A 12,594-nucleotide genomic window follows, 5' to 3' on the forward strand; every position below is an offset into this window, starting at 1 on the left:
GGGGGAAGACGGTGTGCGGCGAGCAACTACCCTGGGTGCCGCTGACTCGCGCCGCTGCATGCGCTTCAGCGCATGGGACTTTACAGATTGTAAAAACGAACAGAGACATATGAAAAGTCCATTGCCTTTTCTCCACGCAAAATTGATAAGTAACGTTAAATAATGCCGCCTTATTCTGGAGTTGCAAGCAGTTCACTGCTCCCCATAGAGCAAATAAAGCTTACTTGTTACTTGGTCAACATCAGCCATTGAAAATTATTTTTAGTGCTGCGAGAAACGATGGTCGGCTTATGCCACTTTATACTCGATTTTGCAGTTGTATAACGTGTTATTCAATACAAGATTAAAATAAACATTTTTAAACGAGGTGGGATGAAAGGTTTATGACTTTCCAGTTAAACTATAAGGCTTCGAGGATGTGTTGCTCTCCAAGGACGTCGGCACAAACGTTGTCCACACCGGCACTGCTGCGCTTGTTGGAGCGAAGAGCATGATAGACATAATCGACTATCGGCACAGCAGAATGTGCATCTAGTGATTTTTTACGTCGATGTCACAGACTGGGTCGGACAGCGGGCTGCTTGGCCCTTTTGCTCGCTTGGAAATTGTTCCCGCTTTTTATAATCGCCATGTCTTCGCCATAGAAAAATAATTCAGTCCTAATTTCTCTTTGAGCCACTGCCCTTGTCCGCACTCGTGCCCATAATTAGCGTGTCGTTTTTTATTCGCATATCCCTTATTTCCCATCATCATGCTTAAAATATGGCCGTGCTAATACTTTTAGTTCCCACTATCGTCTCTCTCACAACATGTCCCCGAAGCAAGACCATGCGCAGTGCTTTTCGCTGTTGTCAGCAGCATGGTATGGGCATGCAGCATAAATAACATGCTATGGCGACATCCGTTAGCGTCACAAAGAGAGCCCTTCCGGTCTTGCTGTGTGTAGAATGGACTGATTTCAGAATATTCCTGCAATTTTTCCGTGAACTCAATTAGGGGTAATTGAAGCTCTTCTAACGCGCTCTGAAAGCAAGCCAGGGAAACGACGCGGAGAAAGGCGCTGTCTGCGGGTTTACGCCCTCGAACACGGGCCTAAACCTCGCGTTTACAGGGGTGCTGACACGCCGGGTTCTCCCAAAGCGAAGCGACACTCCGGTTACATCCCCAACCCGCGCACCTCCTCGGCAGACACTTAGCTAGAAACGAGTGCTGTTTATTTTCTGGGACTCGCAATTGGTTTTCCCGCTACGTGTCCTTTCCGTCGCGTGCTCAGAAATTGCGCTGGGCGGTGCTGGCGGGCTGGCTCAGCCGGATAAGGAGCCGAAAGAACGATCTAAGAACTTTGCGCTCCTGCTTTTTAACGTTATAGGGTAGCTTGAACGCAGCTGCGTACGCTTCATGTCTCGGTATAAGTACTGTGACGTCGCCGGGTTACGAGCTGAGTGGTTTCTAACTGGGCTTACGCAGGGAGCTTAAGGGACTCTCCACCGTGAAAGATGAGGTCGACTCTTCTCTCCGGATTCATAGTGCTCATCGTCTGCAGTAAGTGTGTTCAGGGAGTCCCAAATTACAATTATTTGACTCGGGAAAGAAATACTCGACAGGACTTTATTTGCACCGGGCCGTGAACATCCTGAAAAGAAAGTTTTAGCAGGGGTATTTTGTGTACGCTGTCAATGTTCAACTCGCCGTTGTGGCCAAATCTGTGTTGGACTCCGCTTAAGACTGAATGCTATTTGCTGCGGTTCATGACAGGTCACCAGTATTGCTTATATTCCCCTTCGAATTTCCATGTTGTCCCCGCCAAAGCACTCAGTCCCCTAATTAAGAAGTTGGAGCACTTGCAGAATTTACCTTGCGTTTAATTATCATGTCACATTTCTTGAGTAAGTAGCAATATAGAGGACACTTGAAGAAGGTATGAGTTTAGGAATAGGCTTTTTTTAATGGTCCATATTTCATGAAATTGCCTTATTGGAAATCCTGCCTTAGCAATCTATACTCTTACACTCATATCTTAACACTATATTCTCGCGCTGCTATCTTAACACAATAAATTTGGGCTCAGCAAGCTCCGAAAAGAGAAATTGATTAGACAAGACATCACTAAACTCATTTTTCATGCGAACAATGAAACAATTGTATACCATTAAGTAAGTTACATAAATGAAAATTTAAATAACTAGTGTTTAGTGAAAGAATGAAAGATATAGTGCATGCTGTATCGTTTTAGCAAGATGTTGTTACGAATTTTTCAAGAAATATGGCATCCCTAAAGAGGCAAGGTCGCAGATATTTAAAAAAAAAAGCAGCATGAAAAAGCTCTTGAAGGCACAGATAAGTGGAATAGCTGTAAACTTATATCCCTGATGCTGTTTCCTTCTCACAGGTGCTGTTCATAGCGAAGGAAGCTGGTAAATATGAATTCGAAATTATTGTGGAAAAACTTAATGTGCGCTATGGGACCCCGTCCTATCACCCTAGGTTAAGCTTTACTATAAAGTGCCAATGTATTCTTTTTGTTTTTGAAAACGTGCTGAGATGTGTATAAACTCGCATACACACTGTAAAATAATTTACACCCTAAAAAGTGAAAAAGGGTGTAAATGTGTCTATAACTCACACCCTTCGGGTGTTATCTATATAACGGACACCCTAAGGGTGTGAGTTATAGACACATTTACACCCTTTTTCACTTTTTAGGGTGTAAATTATTTTACAGTGCAGCGGAAAATAGAGCAGTATATTTGCTGTACAAAAAATAATAATAAAAATAAAACAGTAGTACCAGACAATTTAAGTGAGAATGGATTCGCTATGTAGCACGCATGAAAAATATTTCGTGGCAAGGAAAACACTTCAAGGTTTGATTCCCGGGCTTCCTGTAGAAGAGCATAGTTCCCATGACTATGATATCCGACATTCAATTTTTGTTTCCTATATGGTGTATATTTTTTCTCTGTTCTCATCTTCATAAAAATAATCATGTCAGTGGTGTTGCGACGTTTTCTTCACGAGGTCCTCGTTTCCTCCGGCATTACTTCCCTGCATTCCTTATTAAGTGAGATCTACTGAGGTTCTGTTTAATGACGTCAGTCTCGTTGATCGCGTAAGACATTGCAGTTTCTTTAGCGTACTTTGTCAATGGCAACATAGGACAGACCGCGATTGTGCCCTCGTTGAGAGGCGCAACCTCCGTTCAATGAACATGCGAATGTTTTGTAGTTAGCAATTGTTAGCTCATTATTTTGTGCTTAAGCTCCTGTTAGGATTATATTGGCCAAGCTGTAATAGCCACCGTGCAAGTTTGACGTGACCGCTGGCAGAAATGTTTTCACTACTTTCGAAAACACACTCCATCATTAGTGATTCACATCTACAAGCCTCCACGGCTTCACGCAGACAAGTCATTTTCTCGCACCGTCAGCATTGACAGCGCCGAACTTCCAAGGTTGCCATCCCTCACTTACGTATGATAAATTATTCTTTTCTTTCGTCGTAACCGTCGTCGAGAAACTCATTACTGTCATGATGAAATCATGCAGGTCCTAACAACTCAAAATTTATTTGAAGCGAACATTTCGTGCAGCGGGTGTTGACACGTTAACATGGCGGAAGTTTATGGCGCACAAAAATACAACGACACCGAAAGGCATGGCACACACAGGTGCTACGTCCTTGTCTTCTCGTGCGCTATAAACATCACCATGCCGTATACCAACACGCACAAAAGGCTACATATGCTAACAGTTTGCGCGTTTCACTGTGGAGTCTTTGGCGTAAAGTAAACTTGCAGGCGCGGACGTGCTCTTCCGCCCCAGCGGTACGCGGTGTGAGACACAGGACGATCACTTCAAGGAGCTGGCTGTCCAATTGTCAAGTTATAGTTATGCGTGCGATCGGGGTTTAATGATTCTTGCGGGGAATACAAGTACTGTGCAATTTTCGCTTGCTTTGATTCCTTATTAGCCTCCACGGAGTGTTCAAAATGTCTCAGAGGTAGGATATATGCCTAATGAGTGTCATAGGTGTATTTTTTTAGTGTAGTCACTTTGTTTCGATCTCTGGGTGTGTTTACTGACTCGTTGACAATCACTTTTGCCATTTTTAGTGTGAACATTATATACCTAACTCTGGTGGTGTGTGTGAGTGCATAGTAAAGATATGTATGTATGTATGTATGTATGTATGTATGTATGTATGTATGTATGTATGTGTGTGTGTGTGTATGTATGTATGTATGTATGTATGTATGTATGTATGTATGTATGTATGTATGTATGTATGTATGTATGTATGTATGTATGTATGTATGTATGTATGTATGTATGTATGTATGTATGTATGTATGAAATGCTCTGCTGGGGGACGGAGTTTCGATCCCGTCATCGGGCACGTAATATAATCTCTTTCTTTAGTTTGAGCTATTTGGAAAGATGGCTGCAGCACCCTACAGTCAAGGTCAGGCAAGTCCGAGAGATTTCACGGAGAAAGCTTCGCTGAATAATAGTGCTTTCATTTATTGCTTTTGTCACTTCCATATTCCTACGAGCAGAAAAGCCAATCAAAACATATTTTTTGCGTCCTTACCTGGCCACTGTCCCTATCTCGATACCCGGTGACATTACAGGCTCACCCACGCACGGACGGCACGGGCTGCCATGTTCCCACAAGCACACGGCATGATGCAGCCGGACATTATGCCTCTCTCAGGTAAGATGTGGGTCGTTCGGCAAGTAATCTCGAGAAATAAAGTGAGCTGCAATCACAGGAATAGAGCAAATGAAAAAGATTCGGTCTGGGCGGCGAGCTGGAGTATTCAGAAGTGCTGAACGCCAGCCGAGTTCGCATTTCATAGTGACGAAAAATAACGCCATGAACAAGGCAAGAAAACGAAATTTGTGTTTTTGACGAAAAACCACATTTGCTAGTCTGCGCTGGTGTCGTGTTTCTTTCTCGTTCCTTGTTTATCGCGCGATTCTTCATCGGAGATGGAGTACCTGCGCAAATGCCCCTAAACGGTAGAGATACGTTTGAATATTATCGCAAACCTCCTCGCCTTCAACGCGTAGATTCACTATTGGTCAGACAAAGCCAGATGACCCTGCTCAGCACACTGCTCTTCTTGTAATTATGCGTTAATGCACAATACACAAAGTGTTCACTTACAACCTCCTTACGCAAGATTAATGTGAATATGTATTCCTATTTAGTTAAAATGTGTTTGCAATTTGGTGTGCCTTGAAAAGAGTACATCATTTCTTGATGAAAGAGAAACTCGCGCTGAGTCATTGACTAGATGGCTTGGGTGATACCGAAGCCAATCGGGATGCTTTTTAGTTCGCGTATATATCGTGAAGAAATTGAGTAATCCCACTAATCGCACAAGAACTGCCCGTCGCAACAGTGTTATCGCCTACAGTGTTATTCATCTGCATACCTCCGCGTGAGGAACACGTTCGTTATATGGTATGGTATGAAGAACTTTATTTAGGTCCTGAGGGATCAGTCTGGGACTGATGCGGGCCGCTCCCACGTCGGTACAGAGAGGCCGAGCCCCTCTGCCAGCACACGGGCCCTCTGGACAGCGTTATAGACTCCCAATTGAAATATTTGATAATATTCACTGGCGATTTAAAATGGTGTAAAACAAACATTACTGGACAACAAGCGTTTGATGTAGATTCTTAGACGGCCCGAGATGGAGACTACCGGTGACACAGTAGGCGGCCATGGCAGCGTAATCGATCAAGACCCAGAAAAGCTCAGATTGCAACGGTGATTTGCATCCGCTCTAGGCTGCTTCGGTTTTCTTTTTGTAATAATTTATCTGTTCTTCAAAACAGTACTGGTATGCTATTTCTTTGCCTTCTCAGTTTCTTTCCTTAAAGGAAAGTGCTAGGCCTCTCAACTCGATAATTAATGGAGAGCCTCGAAACATTAAAAATAATTAATTGTAATAGCTTTTGTGCTGCAAGTTGCGGTTCCGTTTTTCAAGGAGGTGACTGTGCTGTGACGTCATGGCCCTTAAGCATGACGAAGAATGTCGTCTTACCGGAGCGGTACATTGCTAAATTTGGCACTCACTATTGCTCATTCAGTCGGCCTCCTATGCTAATACTCATTGCGAAGCTCCACGTAGCAGCGTAGCAGATTGCCTATAGCCAGCAAAAGTGAGTGTCAATAGGCCACAGTCGTGCTGCTCCCGCCTGACCACATCTGCGTCATGACGTCAAGACATAGTAACTCGCTTGGAAATGAAGACAAAACTGGTTGCAGAAACGCTATATTTAATTTACCTGGGTCGGACTCAGGCCTTCCAGGTTTCTTTTATTGTGTGTCGTTTGAAGGCGCCGTATCTTCATTTAACGTGAATACATGAAACGTCCTAAATACCACGCCAGTACTCCTTTCAGCTTCACAATATCAACGCTGAGTGCATTAATACCCGACACTGAACAATCAAGAGTAGCAGCTAATATAACTCCGTCATTTGACGCGATGTTGCATTTAGCTGTACGTGTAATGAAATACAATTCTGGCCATCGCTTCTCACATAACCCAAGCAGAAATTCGTAATATAGTTGATCAAAATGAACACTTCGTCGTTAGACCAGTATTTTGGGTAAAATAAGAAACACCCTCAACTTTGCATGCGTAAATGTTGATTTCTTTAGAACAACTTCTTGGGCCTATGCTGTATGTATTGTAACAAGAGAACAATGTGAAACTTGGTAATCACCTGCTTTCTTTTGTGTTATTTTATTCTTTGGTTTAAGCATTATATGACTTTTCTCGCGAGTAAGATTGCCCACTCGCCCTCCCCAATGGTACGACTGAGGTGACAGTGGTATGTAAGGTATCCGTCACTCCACTTACCCCCTTCCTCTTTTCAGCTTAGATATACAGGGCAACAGACACGCTCCGACCATAGCTTGGACAGACACACGACAATTCCCGAGCATGGTCAGTATGAAGTAAGCGTATGTGCAAAAAAGAAAATTTGTGTGAAACAGCATTCTTTTTTTTCTCAGTTATCCGAATTACAAAGCATTTTAGTTTCTAGTTTGTGATTTAATCTGTGCAATACTTGTATTTAGGGTCCGGAGGTTTCCACGGGGGTGATTCGGCAATGTCATTTGGGTAAGCATCTTGCTTTTTTCATTCAGATCAGATTCCCTTTTGGGTTCGTGCGTGGCTGACAAAAAAAGCTTAGCAATACAATATCTTGAAAGTATGTCAATGGCTGAACTGCGAACATAGGGGAGAATATGATAACCGTATCACAACATTTAGTATTGAAACAAGCTAGTTGCTCAGCTCCAGTTCTAGGGAAGCACACACAGACTTCATGAAATAGCGAAATTCTGTTTCATCCGGCCCCTCAACCAACGTAGAATGCGAATGTCGGTTAAGCATTGGACCGCACTACCTTTCATTTTCTATTGAGGTTCCAGCAAGCTGCTTATCTTTACTTTTCAGGAGGAACACAGGCTTCGCTGGGGGCTCAGCACCGGCGCCCCATGGCATGAGTAAGTTGAATAATTTTTTCAACAAAACGCAGATGCTACGCTGAGTCGCAGTGGTGCAATAAGTACTGTGTCGCTTGCAAACGAGTCAACGGTTCATTACATGTAAGCGTAAAGTGTAGCATAACCATGTGAGAGGTCAAGGTAGTTGCTAATCCTTTAAGAAACGTTTCTTTTTCGGTGTTCAGAAGTTCGAGAAAAAAAAAAGAGATGAGATAAGCACAAGCTCTGACCTCCAACTAAGTTTTTATCACTGGGGAACACGTCTTTTACGCATAAGGAAGCCATACGTGTAATCCAAATCAGAGAAGCACAGATTATACGCGCCCTAGTGTTATCGCCTTCTGTTTTTATTCCCTATGTGCGTTTGCGCGTTTAGGTTTATATAACATGTTCTCAATGATTAAAGCTTGGTTGGAAGTTAGTGCTTGTGCTTGCCTTACTCCTTTTGCGTTACTGATTTCTGCGTGCTAAAATATTTGGGCGTAAAATATGAAGAAGAAAAAAGTGGCCCCCGGAATCTGCGTCAAAATATTTATCCCTGTTCGCACAGATATTTCCGATGCGAGTTTTTGACTCTATGTGTACATTCTGTTCATATCGTTAATGTTTACTTTTATTTTATTTCATTTATTTGTACTCTTAATGCTCAAAAACATTGCAGAGATGTGGTAGAATTAAGAAATACAACGAGAAAGAAATTACTGGTTATGGATTATTAGCTTATACCGGACGAAAACGAACAAAACATTGCATAGACGGGATTGATCCGTTGAGGCGATTCTAGTCGTGAGATGTCCGTGGGATGAGTGAGTCCGCAAGCGTATGTGTGACATGTATTGTAACCGACTTTAACAGTGTGATAAATGCGTGGCGAAATATAAGACGGTGGAGAAATTACTCAACGTGGAGCTTAGGTTAGGGCGCTTGTAATAGTACGATGTGAGAAGCTTTGTATCGAAACTTATTTTGGCAACCTGCAGTTTAAGAAACACTGAGAAGAAAATAATTGGGGAGGCCGTGTGAAATGTGGCGTCAAGCATATATCAGGTGTTAATTTTCATGCGGCAAACCTTAATATAAAGAATATCACTGCTATTTCTAGGTTCCAGCCGTTTTTGTGGATATGTGAGGTACCACAGGCGGATATTAGCAGCCGAAAAAATTAAATAGATATTTAAATTCAAATGTGCTAATTAAACATTTATTTACTCACCTTAGGGCCTAGGTTGGTATTCTGACATTGAAACCGAGGAGTAGTGGAGCTATTACTGCTTAGTAGAAATCGTGAAACAAGCGCCCATTTCGAGACTCGGCCTTAAAATGTGCTGTAATGCATTGGCGTTCCAGTTACTTTCACAAAAGCATGCCTCTAACAGTTAAGAATTTCTGCTGGAACGACAAGGCATTTTGTAGTTTATTTTTGGGACGCTTGTCTCGACATTGATGCTAGTCCTAGGAATTTGGCTAAGCTGAGATGACTGCTCCCGTCTCCCATTGCCTAATTGCAACGGGTGTCGTAAAGTAAGTAAATATTTGTTTACTTAACGCATTTTAGTTTCTTACGTTAATTATGAAGGATAAATTTTTCTTGTTGCAAATGACCACCTTGCCATGCAGCATATCTGAGCAAAAACGGCAGGGGCCTAGGTAAGACAGCTTTAAATGTATTCTGGGTAAAATTAAACTGTTGTTATATGGTAGGTGAAGACCTTAGAAAAGGAAACGGTCACCCACCCGAATTTAAAACAAAGCTACAAAGGGAACCCATGCAGTTTTCTCAGAGAAAAAGCTCCTCAGCTGAAGGAAATTTCGCCCTGGTCCGGGGATTGAACCCGGGACCAATGCCTTCCTGGGGCAATCGATCTGCCATCTTAGTTAACCACGTGGCTAACCGATCGCCACAGGGAGGCCAAATTATTCGACAAAAGGAAGCTCGGGCAGACGCACTATGGTGAATCAGTTCAGCGGGATCCCGCCAAATGTTAGAATAATTACGAAAAACAAATTGTCATCCACCCGACAGTAGTACGAAGCTACAAAGGAAATTAAATACTGGTCGTTCAAGAAACATTCGCGTTTTCACGAGCTGTATAAGTGAGGTGTCGCTTATCTAAGTACTTATCTTCTGCATTATACAGTGGGCGACCACACTATGGGATCCATGGGATCCATGGGATCCATGGGACGAATGCCTACCGGCGGTTTGCCGGGAATGGACGGTGACGCGCCTGTGGCTGGCGGCCAACCACCCTCGTCGCAGTAAGCTGAAAGTCACAATATGTTCCAGCGTCAAAAACCAAGCAAATCCCGCTGGAAATGCTGTTAAATTATCCATTCATAAAGATGAAATACGAAAAAAAAAGGAAAAGCACTACCGTTGTGCGCAACTGCTGCACTCACGTCAATGTTTTTCGATCTTATCTGACTCCTATATTTATATTAAAGATGTAAAAACCCCATTAAAGTGTTGTACGGGACACGATAGAAAGAACAGAACGAAGCGAGGAAAAGCGCTGACTTTTGTGCTTCAAAGCATAAAACAGCGGTTTATGGAAGAAAAGGAAATGGGAACACCAATGTATTTAGTCGGACACTTTGAAAATTAACGTCTCCAAAGCGATGGTGTCCAGAGAATTCTTTCCAAGGGGATATGTCTTGCGAAATCAGCGACTGTAATTCGTAGATTGAAATGTGTGGCGTAAAGTAATTAATTGAAAAGGTAATTTGCGTAATACGGTAATTGTACAATTGTCCATATTGATTTCTTGTAGAAGTAATGGCCACGTGAATGAGTAATTTAGATCAAGGGTTAGAATAGTGATATCTGCCATAGGCAACCTTTAAAAAATGTTGCTGTCCCTAAAAAAACCCTATATATTCTACCGGGACCTATGAAGTAAGGGTATTTCGAGAGACAGCTCTGACTACCTTGTGTAATATTTTGTTAATAGCTGATTACTATGGGGGTCATTTTCTACACTGAAAGTTACCTTCGCATCAGTATTAGCCTACTAAAAACGACTTATCTACAGCATCTTCGGTCAGTTGGTTCTCAGTAAATAATTTGTTATGCTTAGTCCTGAAACCACGGCAGAAACTTCAACTAAAAGCTGTATTCTACTGCGTTGAATAAAGCAGGAGATAACGGTAAATCAGAAGTAAACCACTGTGGACTGGAGTATAAAATTATTTTAGCACACATTTGGGCTCTTAGGCAAGCACTCAATGCTTTTCGATATTTTTCGGTAGAATAACTTCTTATTTACCAGTGCCACTTGGAGGCTGCGATGCCGTTTTCAACATCATGTAAATAAAATGATGAACATGTATTTCATCGCCTGTTCGACGGATTCCGCTCTAAGAAAATGAACAGTTTCTTTTGTCTTCGAAAACGAAGAAATACGCCACCAATTTTTATTTTTAGCTTAGCTTTGTATACCTTGAGTTACTTATTTGGTGGCAGTACAATGCAAGAGGACGCAGCAATGCCCTCTACCACCTCAACATGTTCATTTCGTGCTTTTCTATTCTAGTTTCTTCGGTTGAAGAATCTAGTCTGGGGTACAACGTTTCAACGGGCACACATCGGTCAGTGGACTGAGAAGAAGCATCTAGTTTGACGACATGCCGGCGATTTCACCTGTAATAAATGTATGATGGACTCTCATACAACACGACTATTTTTGATCCAGTAATCTAGTGAGCCGTGTGCATTTTGGTCGACTCTTTCAAGGCTTCCCAAAGATAAACAAATGTCGTGAAAGCACATCTAACGTGGTTTTAGACATACTAATAACGTGAAATAAAACACTTGTGAGAGGTGTTGGTAGCCGTTGCTCCTTAGCAGACGTTATCCATTGCTTCTGTGAGAGGATTGGATTGAGTGTTTGAAATGCGTATGTATATATATATATATATATATATATATATATATATATATATATATATATATATATATATATATATATATATATATATATATATATATATATATATATATATATATATATATATATATATATATATATATATATATATATATAGATATATATATAAATATATATATAAGAACAAGTTGTGTGTGCCTGGTCTCAAAAACACATTTGCAATTCTCAGTAGCTGCCCAACACACTGCGGGGTTCCAGACATATTAAGCAGTGATCGCATGACAATCATTACGAATTAATGCACTGAGCTTGGCAGAGCCTTTCTTTTAGCCCAGTTTTGCAACGAGAACGCAACTTTCTAAAGTATAGCTTCTGTGGTTCAGCTCTATGAAGCTTATCACCAATTTGTTAAATGTGTCTCTGTAACTAAGCATTTAATTTAGTTTGCTCGTATTGCAAAAATGTACATTAAATATCTTTGGTAGAGTTCACATATATAAGCGTTGCGTCAGCCATGCAACTGCACTGAAATAGATACCTCTTTTTTTTTTGTTCAACGAGCTTTATAGGCGTGACCCGAACACTGGCTGTCAATCAGAGTCAGTGTATCCACTGCGCATTTGTTTTCGGGGTGTGTGCTAAGGCAGCATTGACTGCATTGGCAGGATATCTGTTGTAAATAGGGGCGCCGAGATTTACAGCGCAATACTTAAAATTTGGCTTTCTATTACGCAATGAAAAAAAGTAACTGTTGGCACGAGATATTGATAGTGAATCACGTGTGGCTCAGCTGATCTATTAGCAACAGACATGGTCTTGTGGCTATCACATTGGACCTCTTTCTCGGTTTTTTTTTCTTTGGAGCACGGAGGCTCATAAGATTTTTCGTAAACGGTCCTACACCTGTACTCTGATAATTGTCAAACTATGGCAGATATTCATTAGGTAGGGGTAATTCACGCAAATTAAACTGCCTACAGTTATCCATGTACCCCTCATAAGGTGCTCGAGAGTTGGAGAAAGCGAATAAAGAAGCAGCGCGTAGACTGTCGCCTGTAAGCTGCTGCCATGCATCTGGTAAATGGTCTTTTTTTTTTTGCCACCCTACAGGTTTTGACCAATATGCACTCAATGATGGCGTTGTGGTATTGACTAGGCCGCGAAGAGTAGTCAAT

General features: G+C 41.8%; 1 protein-coding gene across 1 annotated transcript; it reads left to right on the forward strand.

Annotated features, from left to right (window-relative positions):
- Positions 1-1,404: 1,404 nt before the first annotated feature.
- LOC142589681 (uncharacterized) lies at positions 1,405-11,221 on the forward strand. The gene is made up of 7 exons (XM_075701222.1): positions 1,405-1,542; positions 2,390-2,414; positions 4,631-4,713; positions 7,101-7,143; positions 7,483-7,532; positions 9,671-9,791; positions 11,066-11,221. Exons 1-7 carry the CDS (start codon positions 1,497-1,499, stop codon positions 11,076-11,078), a joined length of 381 nt encoding a protein of 126 aa, XP_075557337.1. The 5' UTR covers positions 1,405-1,496; the 3' UTR covers positions 11,079-11,221.
- The last annotated feature ends 1,373 nt before the right edge of the window (positions 11,222-12,594 follow it).

Source organism: Dermacentor variabilis, chromosome 8, assembly GCF_050947875.1.
Source record: "Dermacentor variabilis isolate Ectoservices chromosome 8, ASM5094787v1, whole genome shotgun sequence".
Taxonomy (NCBI): Eukaryota; Metazoa; Arthropoda; class Arachnida; order Ixodida; family Ixodidae; genus Dermacentor; species Dermacentor variabilis.

What these genes read in the sequence shown, in the direction of transcription:
- LOC142589681 (XM_075701222.1), top strand. Translation starts at nt 1,497, where the DNA reads ATGAGGTCGACTCTTCTCTCCGGATTCATAGTGCTCATCGTCTGCA. An exon ending in GTTCATAGCGAAGGAAGCTG is followed by an intron (nt 2,415 to 4,630) that starts GTAAATATGAAT and finishes GTGACATTACAG; the next exon opens with GCTCACCCACGCACGGACGG. An exon ending in ACCGGCGCCCCATGGCATGA is followed by an intron (nt 7,533 to 9,670) that starts GTAAGTTGAATA and finishes TGCATTATACAG; the next exon opens with TGGGCGACCACACTATGGGA.